The sequence below is a fragment of the Mobula birostris genome, chromosome 4 (genome assembly GCF_030028105.1).
Source record: "Mobula birostris isolate sMobBir1 chromosome 4, sMobBir1.hap1, whole genome shotgun sequence".
Lineage (NCBI taxonomy): Eukaryota > Metazoa > Chordata > Chondrichthyes > Myliobatiformes > Myliobatidae > Mobula > Mobula birostris.
In genome coordinates, this window is record NC_092373.1 from 119,676,395 (window position 1) to 119,695,423 (window position 19,029).

At 43.6% G+C, this 19,029-nt stretch overlaps 1 protein-coding gene across 2 annotated transcripts in view; it reads right to left on the bottom strand.

Annotated features, from left to right (window-relative positions):
• The window catches only part of ctso (cathepsin O), a 48,900-nt gene that overhangs the window by 25,641 nt on the left and 4,230 nt on the right, over nucleotides 1-19,029 (bottom strand). For both annotated transcript variants that reach the window (XR_011885594.1, XM_072254696.1), the window contains exons 2-4: nucleotides 11,606-11,723; nucleotides 4,214-4,350; nucleotides 1,892-2,059 (exon numbers count right to left, since the gene is read on the bottom strand). Coding sequence is in view for 1 of the 2 variants with exons in the window: in XM_072254696.1 (XP_072110797.1) it covers nucleotides 1,892-2,059; nucleotides 4,214-4,350; nucleotides 11,606-11,723 (423 nt within the window). In the remaining variant the exon portion in view is untranslated. The remainder of the gene's footprint in view (nucleotides 1-1,891; nucleotides 2,060-4,213; nucleotides 4,351-11,605; nucleotides 11,724-19,029) is intronic.

Genomic DNA, 19,029 nt, shown 5'->3' on the forward strand with positions numbered 1-19,029 from the left:
AGATTGAAGATGTCTCTGAACAGCCCTGCCAGTTAGTTGGCACAGCATACCAGGTACGCCATTGGGGCCTGACACCTTGCGAGGGTTTACCCTCTTGAAAGGCATTCTGACATCGGCCTTTGAAACAGAGATCACAGGGTTGCCAGATGCTTCAGGGATTTGCATAGGTGTAGTTTTATTCTCTCTATCCAAGTGTTCATAAAAGGCATTGAGCTCATCTGGGAGTGAAGCATTTACAATGTTAGTTTTCACCTCGTAGGAGGTAATGGCTTGCAATCTCTGGCAGAGCTGACATCTCTAACTTCAATTGCTTTCTCACTCTTAAAATAACCATCTATAGGTGGTACCTGGACTTCCAGTAGAGTTCTGGATCACTAGTCTTGAATGCCACAGATCTAGCCCTCAGCATACTGCAAATCTCTTGGTTCATCCACAGCCTCTGGTTTAGATATGTCTGGTATCATCCACACAGGTCTTAATGAAGTCAGTGATAACTGTGGCATTTTCATTCAGATTCAAAGATGAGTCCCTGAATATTGCCCAGTCCACCAATTCAAAGCAGTCCTGTAGGCACTCCTCCACCTCCCTTTGTGGTCCTCACCACTCGTGTTGCGGTGGGCACCTCTTTTGGCCCCAGCACCAACCTGATTTTTCCAATCTACCTGCATAATGAAATCCCCCATGCCCATTGTAACACTGCCTTCTTTACATGCCTTTTCTATCTCCATTATAATTTGTACCTCTCATCCTGGCTACTGTTCAGAGGTCTGTATGTAACTGCCATCAGTGTCTTTTTACCCTTGTAGTTTCCTAACTCTACATACAAGGATTCCACATCTTCTGATCCTACGTCATTTCTTTCTAAGGATCTGATTAAATTTTTTTACCTGCAAAGCCACCACACCCCCTCTGCCCACTTGCTGGTCCTTTTGACACCATGTGTATCCTTGGACGTTAAGATCCCAGAAGTGATCTTCTTTCAATGCCCACAATGTCATACCTGCTAATTTCTAACTGTGCTACAAGATCATTTACCTTACTTCATATATAAAACACATTTAAATATAACACTTTCAGTCCAGTATTCATCACTTTTCTTTTCAATTTTGTCCCCATATGGCCTGAAGTTAAACTTTCAAACACTTTCTAAACTTTTTGGTCTTTTTTTATTCTGGAAACTTCAATAACATCTCTCTCCGTTTTACTTTATCCATACGTTGTCAAGCTGTTGAACCACCACTCTTTGACTTCCCTTGTCAGCCACAGTAATGTCATTCTCCCTTTAGAATACTTCTTCTTTAGGATCTATCTATCCCACAGCTTCTGCATTGCTCCCAGAAACTCCAGCTATTGCTGGTCATGCTATCATCCCCGCTGGTGTTCCATTCCAATCAATTTTGGCCTGCTCCTTTCTCATGCCTCTTTCTGTTTCATCCTAAAGCCCTACCCACTGCCTTAGTTACGCGATTCACCAGGACCCTGTTCCCAGCATGGGTCAGGTGGAGCCCATCCCATCGGGACAGCTTCTTCCTTCCTCAGTACTGGTGCAGTTGTCTCATGAATTCACTCCCACTTTTGCCACACCAATTGTTGAGCTACGCATTTAACTCTCTGATCTTATTAACCCTGTACCAATTGGTACACGCCTCAGGTAACAATCTGGAAATTATTACCTTTCCATTGATTTAGCTGCCAGTGGTATGAACAAGATGAAGGAGCATTGGAAATAGCTTTGGAAGTGTTTGGTTATGATTCTGTACACATAAAGACCATCACTCAACCTAATGGATGAGCTGAATTATCTTCTTCTCTGTCAGTTTCAGAAATTTATTGAAGGCAGTCCGACAAGAACACTGGTGAATAATCTATGTGAAAATTTTTTTTTACCAACCTGGTTTAGCCACTTCAGAGCACTGACTGGCGATCCACCATTACAGCCAGCATCTTTGTGAGAACAATCTATGACTTCTTGTGCACTCAGAGTCTTTAGTTGTCCACTTTTAATTGCGAGAGCAGATTCAATACTCTCCACCACACTGAAAGCCCAGCATCCTCCACACTACAGCACAAAATAATCAGAAGTTAGTCCAACACAGCCTTATTGCTTCAACAGTAAAGTCAATCACCATCATAATTACAATTTTGTGACTCCTGGCCTGCTCCTGTACTGTTCTATGTTCTATATCTCTCTCTGCAGCCATTTCAAAATACACCACAGATACGACTGAGAATTCTGTGGTGTTGTGATCTCAAACACCTAGTACTGCAGCTCAGATGATTTGCAGTAGTATAGGAAACTAAGTTTTGCATATTGATCTCTCTCTTCCACAGCACTCTTGAGGGGCCAATCATTCACTGTTTAAGTTCTACCTTGGTTTGACTTTCCAAAATGCAACACCTCGCACTTTTCTGAATCGAAATGTCATTTGTCAATCTGACCTAGCTAATCATTTACATAAACAATGAACAATAAAGGCCACAGCACTGATCCCTGTGACTCACTACTAACAAGGCCCCCAGTCTGAGAAATAGCCTTCACCATCACCCTTTGCTTCCCACATTGAGCCAATTATAAATCCAGTTAGCTAGCTCTCCTGAGATCTCAGACTAACCTACCAAGTGGGTCACTGTCAAAGAACTTTCTGAAGTCTATACAAACGATGGCCACCACCCTGCCCTCATCTGTCATAGAAAAGTACAGCACAGAAACAGGCCCTTCAGCCCATCTAGTCCATGACAAGCCATTTAAACTGCTTACTCTTATTGCGCTGCGCCCGGACCGTAACCCTCCATACCCCTACCAACCATGTACCATTCCAACCTTCTCTTAAACATTGAAATCAAACTCGCATGCACCACTTGCACTGGCAGCTTGTTCCATGCTTTCATGATCATGTTTCCCTTAAACTGTTGTAGTCATGCTCAACCTCAGTGGAAACAGCCTACTGGCATTTACTCTATCTATACCCCTCACAACCTTGAATACCTCTATCAAATCTCCTCTCAATCTTCTATGTTCCAAGGAATAAACCCCTAACCTATTCAGTCTTTCCTTATAACTCAGGTCCTCCAGACCTGGCAACATCCTTGCAAATTTTCTCTGTACTCTTTCAACCTTATTTACATCTTTCCTGCAGGTAGGTGACCAAAACTGCACACAATACTCCAAATTAGTCCTCACCAATGTCTTATACAAATATATTGTATCCTTTTCAAAAACTCTTTCATTACATAAAGTGCTAGCTAGCATTAATTGGTAAATTGGTTATTATTATCACCTACACAGAGTTACAGTGAAAAGCATTTGCTCTGCATGCCATCCAAACAGATAATTTCATTATAATATTGCACTGAGGTAATAGGAAGGAAATCAATAACAGAATGCAGAATAAGGTGTTACAATTACAGGGAAAGTGCTGACAATCGAGTGCAAGGGCATTATGAGGACAAAAGTCCATCTTCTTGTACGAGGAAACCATTCAATAGTCTTATTAGAAGCTGTCCTTGAGCCTGGTGTAATGTGCTTTCAAGGCTTTTGTATCTCCTGCTTGATGTGTGAATAGAGAAGAAAGAATGTCTGGATGGGTGAGGTTTTTATGTTGGCTACTTTACCAAGGTAGCAAGAAAGGTAGACAGACTCCATGCAGAGGAGATTCATTTCCACAATGTGCTGAGCTTTGTCCCCAACTCTCTGCAGTTTCTTGTTCTCTTGGGCACAGCCGTGATGCATCCAGACAGGACGCTTTCAGTGGTGCATCAATAAACATTGGTGTGGGTCAAAGAGGACTTGCCAATTTTTCTATAGCATCCTGGTAGAGGTCCCAGTGTGCTTTCTTAGCCATGGCATCTATATGGTAGACCTAGACAGGCTATGGGTGGTGTTTACTTCCAGGAACTTGAAGCTTTAAACCTCTCACTTCATCGCCACTCATATAAACAGGAATGTGTGCACCACCCCACCCACTTTCCTGACATCAAGAACCAACTCTTTTGTTTTACTGACGTTGAGGGAAAAGTTGTTGCAGCATACCATGCCACTAAGCCTTCTATCTTGTTCCTGCGCTCTGACTCAGCACTATTTGAGATCTGGCCCTCTATCGTGGTGTCATCTGAAAACGTAGTGTTGGGGAGTTTGATCAGAGTCTGGCCACGCAGTCATGAGTGTATAAACCTGGATACGGTGCTGCAGACTTAAAGGTGAAGAGAAACTTACTGATTCTTGATTCCGCACAGGGTTAACAACGTTCTTGTCCCGCCAATCGAATTTTGCTGGTAATGCTGGTTTCTTGCTGTCCTTTAGTAATGACATGAAGTTTGGAAGCGGCATTGGTTTCGAACCCAAATATTTTGCTGCAGATTTAATTGTCAAAGAACTTATTTCCTTCCCGCCTGAGAGTAGCTTCTAGTAAATGTGAAATTTCAAAACCACACAGTAGCCCATATTAAAGATCTAAAGTAGTTTAACATAAGTATTTCCAAAAAGCAAACTTTTTCAAATAACCATTTTATATAACTAGTCATGCATTGCTATGCTGTTCATTCGTTATATACTTATGTCATATGATGGAGGCGACCATGGTCTTAGCATGACCATGATTGTTCTTGGCAAACCTTTCCACAGAAATGGTTTGCCATTGCCTTCTTCTGGGCAGTGTCCTTGCAAGACAGGTGACCCCAGCCATTATCAATACTCTTCAGAGATTGTCTGCTTGGCGTCAGTGGTTGCATAACCAGGACCTGTGAAATGCACCAGCTGCTTGTAGGACCGTCCACCACCAGTTCCCATGGCTTCACGTGACCCTGATTGGGTGGGGGGGGGGGCTAAGCAGGCACTACACCTTGCCCAGGGCTGACCTGCGGGAGCATCTTACACCTCCCAGGGACGTTTCTCCACCCCGTGACCCTATAGCTGTATTTACTCTATTTCTGTGAATTGACAAATTTAAAAATGAAATAGCTCGACACCAGTATTGACCCACAGAAAGGAGCATAGTATGAATATATTAACCATTTATATATACGTCACTTTTTAACAGCCGGGCCCATATTCTGTGTCGAGACAAGTCACCTATAAATAAGGCAATTAGTGTGCATTATTGACTACAAGACTGAATGTACACAGGGGAAAAAAGGCAAAACTTATTTCAGAGACAGTTCCTGGTCTTAAGATATATGGCTAGCATGTGTGATCAGTCAATTAAAGATTATTTAAAAGCACTACCAAACCATCCACACACACGTAGCATTCTTGCACATGGTTTCAGATATTCATTGTCAAGCAATGATGGCACCATTAAGGAGCGACTGATTGTGTGCAGCTCCACCGGGAATCATCGTATATTCCTGTTTGGGACTACTACAGCTGAAATCCACAGTCACACACCATGGGTGCTTCAGGAAGCAACATCATGTAAGGCATTTAAAAACATCTATTTATCTTCAAAATTAGTGGACTCCAGATGGCAGACTCAGCTCGCGAGTGCAATTCACCTTAAAGAAAAAGCATGGAAGGCGTGCTGGTCTGCAGGAACGCTTATAAAGCAAAGCACTTAGACCCTCCCACTGCTGACAAACGTACATTGTCTGAAAAATAAAATTGAAGACTTCGGAGCAAGATTGCAGTCCAAGGGACATCAGGGACTGCTGTGTACTTTGCTTCAAGGAAACATGGCTATCCCCCACCATTTTGGATGCAGAGCTGCAGCCTGAGAGCTTCACCATCTACTACAAAGACAGAGCAATTGAGTCTTTTATAGGTAGAGGTGATGGAGTATGCTTCATGGTTAACAGATATGGCGGTTCTGTCTCAATCATACTCACCCGACCTGGAACATCTAGCAATCAAGTGCCGACCATTCTATCTGTCGAGGAAGTTGTCTGTCATCATCCTGGTAGTGGTAACATTCCATCTCTGGCCAACTTCAGGCAAGCACTGGAGAAGCTGAGCACTGTGCTCAGCAGCCGCAAAACAATGCAGCCCGATGCCTTCCCTATCATTGTGGGGGATTTCAACTAGGCTAGCTTGAAAAAGTCCTCTGAACAACTGTCACCAACATATCACCCATGGGACCAGAGGAGCATACTTGATTACTGTTATACCACCATTAAGGAAGCTTACTGTGACATCCCACAGCCTTACTTTGGTAAGTCCAATCACCTACTTCTACCTCTGTGTACAGGCAGAGACTAAATGCTGCAGCACCAGTGTTGAGTACCAAGAAGGTAATGGTCAGAGGAGCACTTACAGGACTGCTTTGAGTCAGTAGACTGCACATTTTTCAGGGATTCACCTTTGAATCTGAATGAAAACGCCACGGTTGTCACCAACTTTATCAAGACCTGCGTGGATAAACGTGTGCCTTCGAGAACATACTGGACATATCCAAACCAAAAGCCATGGATGAACCAGGAAATTCATCGTCTGCTGAGGGCACGATCTGCGGCATTCAAGACTGGTGATATAGAAATATACAAAAAGTCCAGGTATGACCTATGAAAACACGAGGAAATCTGCAGATGCTGGAATTTCAAGCAACACACATAAAAACTGCTGGTGAATGCAGCAGGCCAGGCAGCATCTATAGGAAGAGGTACAGTCGACGTTTTGGGCCGAGACCCTTCATCAGGACAGGACGACCTATGAAAGGCTATTTTAAGAGCGATTAACCATTCTAATTAAAGTTAGGGATGGAGTCAGATGCACTTCAGCTCTGGCAGGGTTTGCATGCCATTACTTCCTACAAGCCAAATCCACACTATCATGAATGCCGAACACAAATGTTGGAGGAACTCATTATCAGTGTTCCCTCTAAGGTGTGTGCACACACACATCTTTTGCTACTAGCACACAAAGGAACTTAAACTGCACACAAAAGTTTGTCTCCCTCTACCTCGATGACGTGTTAAGTTTATTTCACAATCGTACACAATCACATTTCTTTTTCCGGTTTCTGATGCAGATGGCATTGACAATGTGGAGTTTGCGACGCTTTGTTTGCAGATTTTAGAATTGACTTATTTATACTGTTTTTATTGAAGAAATTATTGATTCACTATGTCAAATTCCAAAGAAGCAAAGGGCATGAAGCGAAAAGAACTGCTAGTTCATTACAGCAGAATGGCTTAATGAAACAGCAGAAACTGCTACACCAAAAGCTCATGAGGTCAGGAACGTGAAGTTATGAGAAATATTTATGTACAATACAGAAATTGGTGATACCTGCATGTATTGCTGCAATGCAAAGATTGCCGGAGAATTTGCGAGTGGGAAGAAATGGAGCGATAATTGGAAACTTGACTTTTTAAAAAGTGTCATTTAGCAAGCAAATCATATCTAGATGGTGTGCAAAAGCTCCAGCAAGAAAATCCTTTGTTACCCTCTACAGGCCTGCTACATATCTTTTGAGAGTGCAGATGAATGAGAGCGAAAATGATCAAACCCAGAGGAGATCAAAATTCTTATTGACAGTATTTTGTTAGCTGTTGAAATGAACACCTCTATATAAAATTCAGTGCATCCACATTGCTGTCACTGGGCAAAAAATTGCACAGCACAAGATTTTTGTGTGCACTATTCATTACAAATTAGAGGGAACACTGCTCAGCAGGCCAGGTAGCATCTAAGGAAAAGAGGAAACAGTCGACATTTCAGGCCGAGACATTGTCTGTTTACTCTTTTCCATAGACGCTGCCTGGCCTGCTGAGTTCCTCCAGCAATTTGTGTGTATTTCTTTGATTTCCAGCACCTGCAGATTTTCTCTTGTTCTTGATCATGAATGGCTGTGATGCTTCACTCTCAGATGAGCTTATTGCCTTTTATGCATGCTTGAAAGGACGAATAAAACTACACCTGTGCGAATCCCTGCAGCACTTGGTGATCCTGTGATCTCTGTCTTGGAGGCTGACATCACAACAGCTTTCAAGAGGGTGAACCCTCGCAAGGCACCAGACCCTGTTGATGTACCTGGTAGGGCTCTGAAAACCAGGCGAGAGTATTCAAGTACATCTTCAATCTGTCATTACTGCACAGATTGCAAAAGGGCGACAATCATACTAGTACCCAAGAAGAACAGGGTAAGCTGCCTCAGTGACTGTCGCCCAGTTGCACTGACATCTGCTATTATGAAGTGCTTTGAGAGGTTGGTCATGGCTAGAATGAATTCCTGGTTAAGCAAGGACCTGGATCCACTGCAGTTTACCTATCGCCACAATATACAGCGGATGCAATCTCACTGGCTCTCCACTCGGCCTTGGATCATTTGGACAGTAACAATGCCTACGCCAGGTTGTTTATTGATTTCAGCTCAGTGTTCAACACAACCATAACCTCAGTTCTAATCAACAAGTTCTAAAACCTGGGCCTCTGTACCTTCTTCTGCAAATGGAGACCACAGTCAATGCTAATCAGAAATAACATCTCCTCTTCGCTGACAATCAACTCTGGCACACCTCAAGGATGCGAGCTTAGCCCATTGCTCTGCTCACTCTATCCAGGACTATGCGGCCAGGCACAACTCAAATGCCATCTATAAACTTGCCAATGACACGGCTAGTATTGGCAGAATTTCTTTGTGGTGATGAGAGGCATACAGAAGTGAGCCAGGACAGCTGGTCAAGTGGTGTTGCAACGTCAATCTTGCACTCAACGTCAGCAAGGCCAAGGAATTGATTGTGGACTTCAGGAAAGGGAAGGTAAAGGAATGCACAACAGTCCTCATTGACGGATCAGCAGTGGTAATGGTGAGCAGTTTCAAGCTCCTGGGTGTCAACATCTCTGAAGATCTTTCCGGGGCCCAACATACTGACGCAATTACAAAGAAGACAGCGGTGATATTTCATTAGGAGCTTGAGGAGAATTGGTATGCACCCTGCCCTGCTGAGTTCCTCTACCATTCTGTGCCAATTGCTCATTTTTTTGCTTTCTTTTTACACTACTTATCTAAGTTTTTATATATACTTTCATTATGTATTGCAATTTAGGGTGGTGGGGTGGAGATATGTCTCTACTAAAGGATGTGTAAGGCACTCCTTCCCTCCACTAGTCTGCAGGTCACTTTTGGGCAAGGTGTAGCACCTGCTTAGTCCCCGATCAGAGTCATGTGGAGCCATGGGAGCAGGTGGTGGATGCTCATATGAGCAGCTGGTGCATATCACAAGTCCTGGTTATGTGACCACTGACGCCAGGCAGACAATCTCTGAAGAGTATTCATAATGACTGGGGTCACCCGTCTTGTATAGACACTGTCCAGAAGAAGGCAATGAAACATTCTTAGAAACATTTCTGTAGAAACATTTGCCAAGAACAATCATGGCCACAGAAAGACTACCATAGCCCAAGTCATATGACATGGCACGTAACAAATGAATGAACAATTGCAATGTTTTGCTGCCACAAACAACATAGAGTGTCTTGTAAAAGTATTCATCCCCCTCAATCCTTTGTTCACATAAATGAGTATTACTGTTATAGTGTCCTGCTGAAGGGCTTCGGTCCAAAATGTCATCTCTACTTTTTTCCATAGATGCTGCCTGGCCTGCTGGGTCCCTCCAGCATTTTGTGTGTGTTGCTTGGATTTCCTTCATCTGCAGATTTCCCTTTGTTTTTGAGTATTTCTGTTACAGTGTATTCTGGAGTTATGCAATAATGCAAATATTAATTTCAACAACGACCAGTCTTCTGATCTGAATATGGATTGTAGATTGAATTTAAAATGCAGCCCAGAACAATGGTCATCCTGGAGCTGCATTTTAGAGTAAATTGCAGACCGGGAAACATCCACTCACCTGAGATGCCTGCATATGCATGAATGTAGCTCAAAGACAGAGGTGATTAACACTCATTTTGGGTGTGCTGGTGTGAAGATCTGGAGGTGTTTGAAATTATGTGCAACTCAAAGGAAGCATTATGTATATATTATAACTATAGAAACTGTCCTTAGAAAAATAGAGGGCTATGTGCCAGGGAAATTCTAGGCAGTTTCTAGAGTAGGTTGCATAGTCGGCACAACATTGTGGGCCGAAAGGCCTGTAATGTGCTATAGGTTTCTGCGTTCCATGTTATCTTTGTTCTTCAACATATAATATTGGGCCAGGAGACATCTTCTGCCAAGAGTGTCTCCAGTTTGTGCCTGCTTGTTTTGTAAAATAAACACTTCCAGTTCTTGCTGCTGAAAAGCACCCCCACTGCATGATGCTACCCCCACCATACTTTATTGTAGGGATGCTGTTACCTGACTGATTAGATTTATGCCACACTTAGTGTCGAGGCCAAAATGTTCCACTTTAGTCTCATCAAAGCACAAGATCTTCTTCCAAACCTTTACCGTATCTTCCAAGCAACATTTTGCAAAGTCTTTACAAGCAAGGGTATTTTTTTTTAAGCCAGGGCTTCCTTCTTGCCACTCTTCCATAAATACCCAATTTGTGCAAGGCCTTAGAGATTGTGGAGCCATGAACTTCATCTCCAGCTGCGGCCACAGACACCTGCCGCTCACTCAGAGTGACTGCTAGCGTCACACTGCCATTCTTCTCTGGCAACTAAGTTTAGAAGGGTGGCAGAACCTAGGCAGTGTGGCTGTGGTTTCATATTCTTTTTCACTTTTTTTTACAATGGACTACACTGAGCTCTAAGGTATTTTCAGTGCCTTTGTGATAGTCTTGTACCCTTCCCCAGATTTGTGCTTCTCTATTCTCATCTCCCTGTCTTGCCTTGAATGCTCTGTCTTCTTTTTAGTTTGGTCTGTTGTAAATACGGTTGGACCTTACAGAGAGAATTTCTTATGAATTCACTGAAAACGGTGATCCTCCAATTTTCTACATCAACAAATAGGGTGAGCTGGTAAGGTAATATACAGTATTGCACCTGGGGAAAGTTAGCATTTGTAATTACAAAGGGGATGAATACTTTTACAGCCTCACAATTTTGATTTTTAACTTTTAGTAAATTGTTGACAGGTTTTGGAATTTTTCCTTAGATTTGACATGATGTACAATGTTTTGTAGATTAGCTCAAAAAATCCTACTTCAGTATATTTTAAATTCAGAAAACGAAACAGTAAAATGTGAAAGTAGTTGTGGGGGGCTGAATACTTTTTCAAGGCAATGTATTTCCTGGCATATGCCAGTGATATTAAAACTGATTCTAACTCTGAGACTCTTATTTAGAAATGGCTGTGGTTGAAACAATTGTGTTAGATAGCAGATAGATATCTCTTTAGACCTCTCTGTGAAACAGAATATAAAATAAAAATGCAAATTTTCTTCGTAGTCCAATAACAGAACAAATTAGCCCAAATGATCTGTTTATTGCTAAGGTGGTATGCATTTTTTTAAAGAAAATGTCAAATTTCAGTCAAGGACGATAAAGGAGAAAATTTAATACATTACTGTAACTATTGATGTGGAAGACTACTAGAACAGTGAAACAGGACTACTCTCTTATGTTCATACTATAACCGATGCTCATTTTTCATTTTTTTCATCATTATCCAGCATATTACAAATTTTCAGTTTGCTAATGCTTAATATATTAATGCCATAATTAACTTCAATTATACAAAATTATGTCCAAGCCTTAATAATATTTAATATTAAGATGTAACCTCACCTCTGAACACTTCAGGTGATATATCAGAAAACTGGTTAATTCCATAGATAGCAGAATTGCTTCCACTCGACAAATTTGAAGAAATAAGGTTCATGCTGTAATGTCTCTGAATGCTCTCCTGAAAAAAATTATTGAAGTCAAGTGTCATATTTAAACAGTTTTAACCATTTATGAATAAATAATATTGTATTGTCGTCAGGCTAAACTAGTGATAATTGCAATATGTACTTTAGTCTTTACTTAGCCATAGCACATGTGGCAAGATCAAGGACATGCTAATGTAGGGGCTTCCAATCTGAGGTCCATTGACCCCTCAGTTAATGGTAGGGGTCCATGGCATAGAAAAGGTTGGGAACTCCTGTGCTAATTCTATAATGTGGAACTTCTGCATGGGTGCCTGCACTTCTGTCAGACTTAACCCTGTTCCCATGCTCCATAGAATTCCAAAGCTGGAGCACAATGGGGCTGGTTGACTTTCTCAGCTCGAAAGGTGGAAATCTCCCTCAAGTAGCCTTATCAAAAGCAAATGGAAAAAAAAGCTGCTGCAAGAATGGCAAGTAGGTTTTTAAAATTTTAATTTGCTTGTTATTTGATTGTTTTTAAGCTTTGGTTAGTATTATTTAAGTAATCATTTAAGCTTTAATAATTCTTTTGATATTCAGAATCAGAATCAGGTTTATTATCATCGGCATGTGACAAGAAATTTGTTAACTTAGCAGCAGCAGTTCAATGCAATACATAATACAGAAGAAAAAAAAAACACAAAATAAAAGTGAGGTACTGTCCAAGAGTTCAATGTCCATTTAGGCAGAGGGGAAGAAGCTATTCCTGAATTGCTGAGTGTGTAGCTTCTGTACCTCCTACCCGATGGTTACAGAGAGAAAAGGGCATGCCCTGGGTGCTGGAGGTCCTTAATAATGGACACTGCCTTTCTGAGACACCGCTCCCTGAAGATGTCCTGAGTACTTTGTAGGGTAGTACCCAAGATGGAGCTGACTAGATTTACAACCCTCTGCAGCTTCTTTCGGTCCAGTGCAGTAGCCCCCCTCCCCATACCAGACAGTGATGCAGCCTGTCAGAATGCTTGCCACAGTACATCTATAGCAGTTTTTGAGTGCATTTGTTGACATACCAAATCTCTTCAAATTCCTAATAAAGTATAGCCGCTGTCTTGCCTTCTTTATAACTACATTGATATGTTGGGACCAGGTTAGATCCTCAGAGATCTCGACAGCCAGGAACTCGAAGCTACTCATTCTCTCCACTTCTGATCCCTCTATATGGATTGGTATGTGCTCCTTGGTCTTAACTTTCCGGAATTCCACTATGAGCTCTTTTGTCTTACTGATGTTGAGTGAAAGGTTGTTGCTGTGACACCACTCCACTAGTTGGAAGAAGAAATCAAGAGGGAGAAAAAAAAGCAATGTAGTTCCTCTAGCAGACAAGGTGAAGGAGAGTCCCAAGGGCCATCTGCAGATATATTAAGAGCAAAAGGATAGCAGGGAACCACATTGGTCCTCATGAAGATCGGTGTGGTCATTTATGCACAGAATTGAAAGAGATGGGAGAGATCTTAAATGGATTTTTTGCACCTGTATTTACTCCGGAGATGGACACAGAGTCTATAGATGTGAGGCAATGTAGCAGAGAGGTCAAAGACTCTATACCAATTACGATTACAGAGGAGGTGTTTGCTGCCTTGAGGCAAATTAGGCTGGATAAATCCCCAAGGCCTGACAGGTGTTCCCTTTGGACCTTGTGGGAAGCCAGTACGAAAATTGCAGGGACCCAAGCAGAGGTATTTAAAATGTCCTTAGCCCCGGGTGAGGCGCCAGAGGATCGGAGGATAGCTAATGTTGTTCCGCTGTTTAAGAAAGACTCTAAGAATAAACTGGGAAGTTATAGGCTGCCGAGCCCGATGTCAGTAGTGGGTATAGAACATAGAAATTTACAGCACATTACAGGCCCTTCGGCCCACAATGTTGTGCCGACCGTGTAACCTACTCTAGAGACTACCTAGAATTTCCCTATTGCATAGGCCTCTATTTTTCTATGCTCCACGCACCTATCTAAGAGGCTCTTAAAAGACCCTATTGTATCCGCTTCCACCGCCGCTGCCGGCAGTGCATTCCACACGCTCACCACTCTGTGTGAAAAACTTACCCCTGACATCCTCTCAGTACCTATTTCCAAGCACCTTAAAACTATGCCCCCTCGTGTTAGCCACTTCAGCCCTGGGAAAAAGCCTCTGGCTATCCGCACGATCAATGCCCCTCATCATCTTATACACCTCTATCAGGTCACCTCTCATCCTCCATCACTCCAAGGAGAAAAGGCCAAGTTCACTCAACCTACTCTCATAAAGTATGCTCTCCAATCCAGGCAACATCCTTGTAAATCTCCTCTGCACTCTCTCTATAGTATCCACACCCTTCCTGTAGTGTGGTGACCAGAACTGAACACAGTATTCCAAGTGGGATCTGACCAAGGTCTTATATAGCTGTAATATTACCTCCTATGCCTGAACTCAATCCCTTGGTTGATGAATGCTAACACACCATACACCTTCTTAACACTGTCAACCTGCACAGTAGCTTTCAGTGTCCTATCAACACGAAGCCCAGGATCTCTCAGATCCTCTACACTGCCAAGAGTCTTACCATTTGTATTATATTCTGTCTTCAAATTGGACCTATCAAAATGAACCACTTCACACTCATCTGGGTTGAACTCCATCTGTTACTTCTCAGCCCAGTTCTACATCCTATTGATGTCCCACTGTAACCTCTGACAACCCTCCAGACTATCCACAACACCACCAACCTTTGTGTCATCAGCAAACTTACTAACCCACCCTTACACTTCTTCATCCAGGTCATTTATAAAAATCACTAAGAGGAGGGGTCCCAGAACAGATCCCTGAGGCACACCACTGGTCACCGACCTCCATGCAGAACATGAACCATCTACAACCACCCTTTGCCTTTTGTGGGCAAGCCAATTCTGGATCCACAAAGCAAGGTCTCCTTGGATCCCATGCCTCCTTACTTTCTTAAGGAGCCTTGTATGGGGAACCTCATCAAATGTTTTACTGAAATCCATAGAAATTACATCCACTGCTCTACCTTCATCAATGTGTTTTGTTACATCCTCAAGGAATTCAATCAGGCTCGTAAAGCATGACCTGCCCTTGACAAAGCCATGCTAACTATCTCTAATCAGATTATGTTTCTCCAAATGCTCATAAGTCCTGCCTCTCAGGATCTTCTTCAACAAATTGCCCACCACTGCAGTCAAACTCACTGGTCTTATCCTGGGTTATCCCTATTTCCTTTCTTGAACAAGGGAACAACATTTGCAACCCCCCAATCTCTGGTACTTCTCCCGTCCCTATCGATGACACAAAGATCATTGCAAGAGGCTCAGCAATCTTCTCTTTCGCTTCTCATCTGGTCCTGGTGACTTACCTAACTTAATGCTTTTCAAAAGCTCCAGCATATCCTCTTTCTTAACATCTATATACTCAAGCGTTTCAGTCTGTTGTAAGTCATCCTCGGAATTCCAAGGTCTTTTCCCCTGGTGAATACTGAAGCAAAGGTTTCATTAAGTCCCTCAGCTACTTCCTCCGTCTCCATGCACACATTTCCACTATTACATCTGATTGGTCCTATCTCATATACTTGCTCTTCACATACTTGTACAATGCCTTGGGGTTTTCCTTAATCCTGCTCACCAAGGCCTTCTCACGCCCCTTCTGGCTCTCCTAATTCCATTCTTAAGCTCTTTCCTAGCAACCTTGTAATTTTCTAGAGCTCTAACAGTACCTTTTGTAAGCTTTTCTCTTCTTCTTAACTGGTTTTGCTACATTCTTTGTACATCATAGTTCTTTAACCCTACCATTCTTTCTCTGCTTCAAAGGAACATACCCAGGCAGAACTCCACGCAAATGTCCCCTGAACATTTGCTATATTTCTGCCATGCATTTCCCTCAGAATATCTGATCCCTATTTATGCTCCCAAGTTCCTGCCTAATAGCATGATATTTCCCCGTACCCCAATTAAATGTTTTCCCAAATTGCCTGCTCCTTTCCCTCTCCAGTGCTATGGTAAAGGAGATAGAGTTGTGATCACTATCTCCAAATGCTCCCCTACTGAGAGACCTGACACCTGACCAGGTTCATTTCCCAATACCAGATCAAGTACAGACTCTCCTCTAGTTGGCTTATCTACATATTGCATCAGGAAACCTTCCTGAATACACCTAACAAACTCTACCCCATCTAATCTCCTTGCACTAAGGAGAAGCCAATCAATATTAGGAAAATTAAAGTCTCCCATCACAACAACACTATTATTATTGCACCGTTCAAGAGTCTGCCTCCCTATCTACTCCTCAATATCCTTGTTACTATATGGGGAGGGGGTCTATAAAAACACCCAGTAGAGTTATTGCCCCTTTCCTGTTTCTGACTTCTACCCACACTGACTCAGTAGACCATCGCTCCATGTCTTCCTCCTTTTCTGCAGCTGTGACACGATCCCTAATTAGCAATGCCACACCGCACCTCTTTTGCCTCCCTCTCTGTTCTTTTTGAAACATCTAAAGCCTGGCACATTCAGCAGCCATTCCTGCTCCTGAGACATCCAAGCCTCTGTAATGGGCATAACGTCATACGAGGGGAGATTGATAAGTTTGTGACCGAAGGTAGGAGTCAACTTTAGAAAACCTAGCACATTTATTTTTCAACATAGTCCCCTCCTACATTTACACACTTAGTCCAGCGGTCACGGAGCATATGGATCTCTTCTTTGTAGAAGTTGGTGTCTTGGACCGCCACAAAGTGGTCCACAGCAGAGGTGATTGATAAGTTCGTGGCCTAAGGTAGAAGGAGATGAGTTACTAACTTCAAACTTTCTGCATAATCACTCAAAGAGTTGAACTGCATGTGCATGTAATGAGAGCTGTATAACTCATCTCCTACCTTAGGCCACGAACTTATCAATCACCCTTGCTGTGGACCACTTTCTGAAGATCCGTATGCTCCATGACTGCTGGACTAAGTGTGTAAATGTAGGAGGGGACTATATCGAAAAATAAGTGTGCTAGGTTTTCTAATATTGACTTCGTCTACCTTAGGCCATGAACTTATCAATCACCCACTGTAGTTCCTTGTATTGATCCACGCTCTAAGTTCATCCACCCTGTTTATGATACTCCTTGCATTGAAATAGACACATCTCAAACCATAGGCTGAGTGCATCTTTGCTCTAACATCTGCCTATCCTTCCTCACAAACTCCTTACAAGCTGTCAATACTTGTGCTCCAACCTCCCCATCCTCTGCCTCTTCACTTTGGTTCCCACCCCCCTGCAAATTTAGTTTAGACCCTCCCCAACAGGATATTGGTCCCCCTCGGATTCAAGTGCAACCTGTCCTTTTTGTGCAGATCATACCTGCCCTAGAAGAGTTCCCAATGATCCAAAAATCTGAATCCTTGCCCCCTGCTCCAATCCTTCAGCCACGCATTTATCCTCCACCTCATTCTATTCCTATACTCACTGTCACGTGGCACAGGCAGCAATCCTGAGATTACTACCTTTGAGGTGCTGCTTCTCAGCATCCTTCCTAATTCCCTGCGTTCTGCTTTCAGGACCACCACCTTTTTTCTACCTATATTGTTAGTACCAATATATACCACGACCTCTGGCTGCTCACCCTCCCATTTCAGGATATTGTGGGTGTGCTCAGAAACATCATGAACCCTGGCACCTGGAAGGCAAACTACTATCCTTGTTTCTTTTTCGTGTCCACAGAATTGCCTATCTGTCCCCCTAACTATAGAGTCCCCTATCACTGCTGCCATCCTCTTCCTTTCCCTACCCTTCTGAGCCACAGGGTCAGACTCTGTGCCAGAGGCACAGCCACTGTTGCTACCCCCCAAGTGGCTTCCCCCAACAGCACTCAAAATGGAGTACTTATTGTTAAGGGGAACAGCCACAGAGGTACTCTCCACTACCTGATGCCCCCACTTCCCTCTCCTGACAGTCACCCACTTATCTGTCTCCTGTGGCCCTGGGTGACTACCTGCCTATAGCTCCCGTCCATCACCTCCTTACTCTCCCTAACAAACCGAAGGTCAAGCAACACACATCAAAGTTGCTGGTGAACGCAGCAGGCCAGGCAGCATCTCTAGGAAGAGGTACAGTCGACGTTTCGGGCCGAGACTCTTCGTCAAAACTAACTGAAGGAAGAACTAGTAAGAGATTTGAATGTGGGAGGGGGAGAGGGAGATCCAAAATGATAGGAGAAGACAGGAGGGGGAGGGGGGGAGCCAAGAGCTGGAAAGGTGATAGGCAAAGGGGATATGAGAGGATCATGGGACAGGAGGTCCGGGGAGAAAGACAAGGGGGGAGGGGAACCAGAGGATGGGCAAGGGGTATAGTCAGAGGGACAGAGGGAGAAAAAGGAGAGTGAGAGAAAGAATGTGTGTATAAAAATAAATAACCGATGGGGTATGAGGGGGAGGTGGGGCCTTAGCGGAAGTTAGAGAAGTCAATGTTCATGCCATCAGGTTGGAGGCTACCCAGACGGAATATAAGGTGTTGTTCTTCCAACCTGAGTGTGGCTTCATCTTTACAGTAGAGGAGGCTGTGGATAGACATGTCAGAATGGGAATGGGATGTGGAATTATAATGTGTGGCCACTGGGAGATCCTGCTTTCTCTGGCGGACAGAGCGTAGGTGTTCAGCAAAGCGGTCTCCCAGTCTGCATCGGGTCTCGCCAATGTATAGAATGTATAGAATGCATCGGGAGCACCGGACGCAGTATATCACCCCAGCCGACTCACAGGTGAAGTGTCGCCTCACCTGGAAGGACTGTCTGGGGCCCTGAATGGTGGTAAGGGAGGAAGTGTAAGGGCATGTGTAGCACTTGTTCCACTTGCAAGGTTAAGTGCCAGGAGGGAGATCAGTGGGGAGGGATGGGGGGGACGAATGGACAAGGGAGTCGCGTAGGGAGCGATCCCTGTAGAAAGCAGAGAGAGGGGGGAGAGGGAAAGATGTGCTTAGTGGTGGGATCCCGTTGGAAGTGGCGGAAGTTACGGAGAATAATATGTTGGATCCGGAGGCTGGTGGGATGGTAGGTGAGGACCAGGGGAATCCTATTCCTAGTGGGGTGGCGGGAGGATGGAGTGAGAGCAGATGTGCGTGAAATGGGGGAGATGAGTTTGAGAGCAGAGTTGATGGTGGAGGAAGGGAAGCCCCTTTCTTTAAAAAAGGAGGACATCTTCCTTGTCCTGGAATGAAAAGCCTCACCCTGAGAGCAGATGCGGCGAAGACGGAGGAATTGCAAGAAGGGGATGGCATTTTTGCAAGAGACAGGGTGAGAAGAGGAATAGTCCAGATAGCTGTGAGAGTCAGTAGGC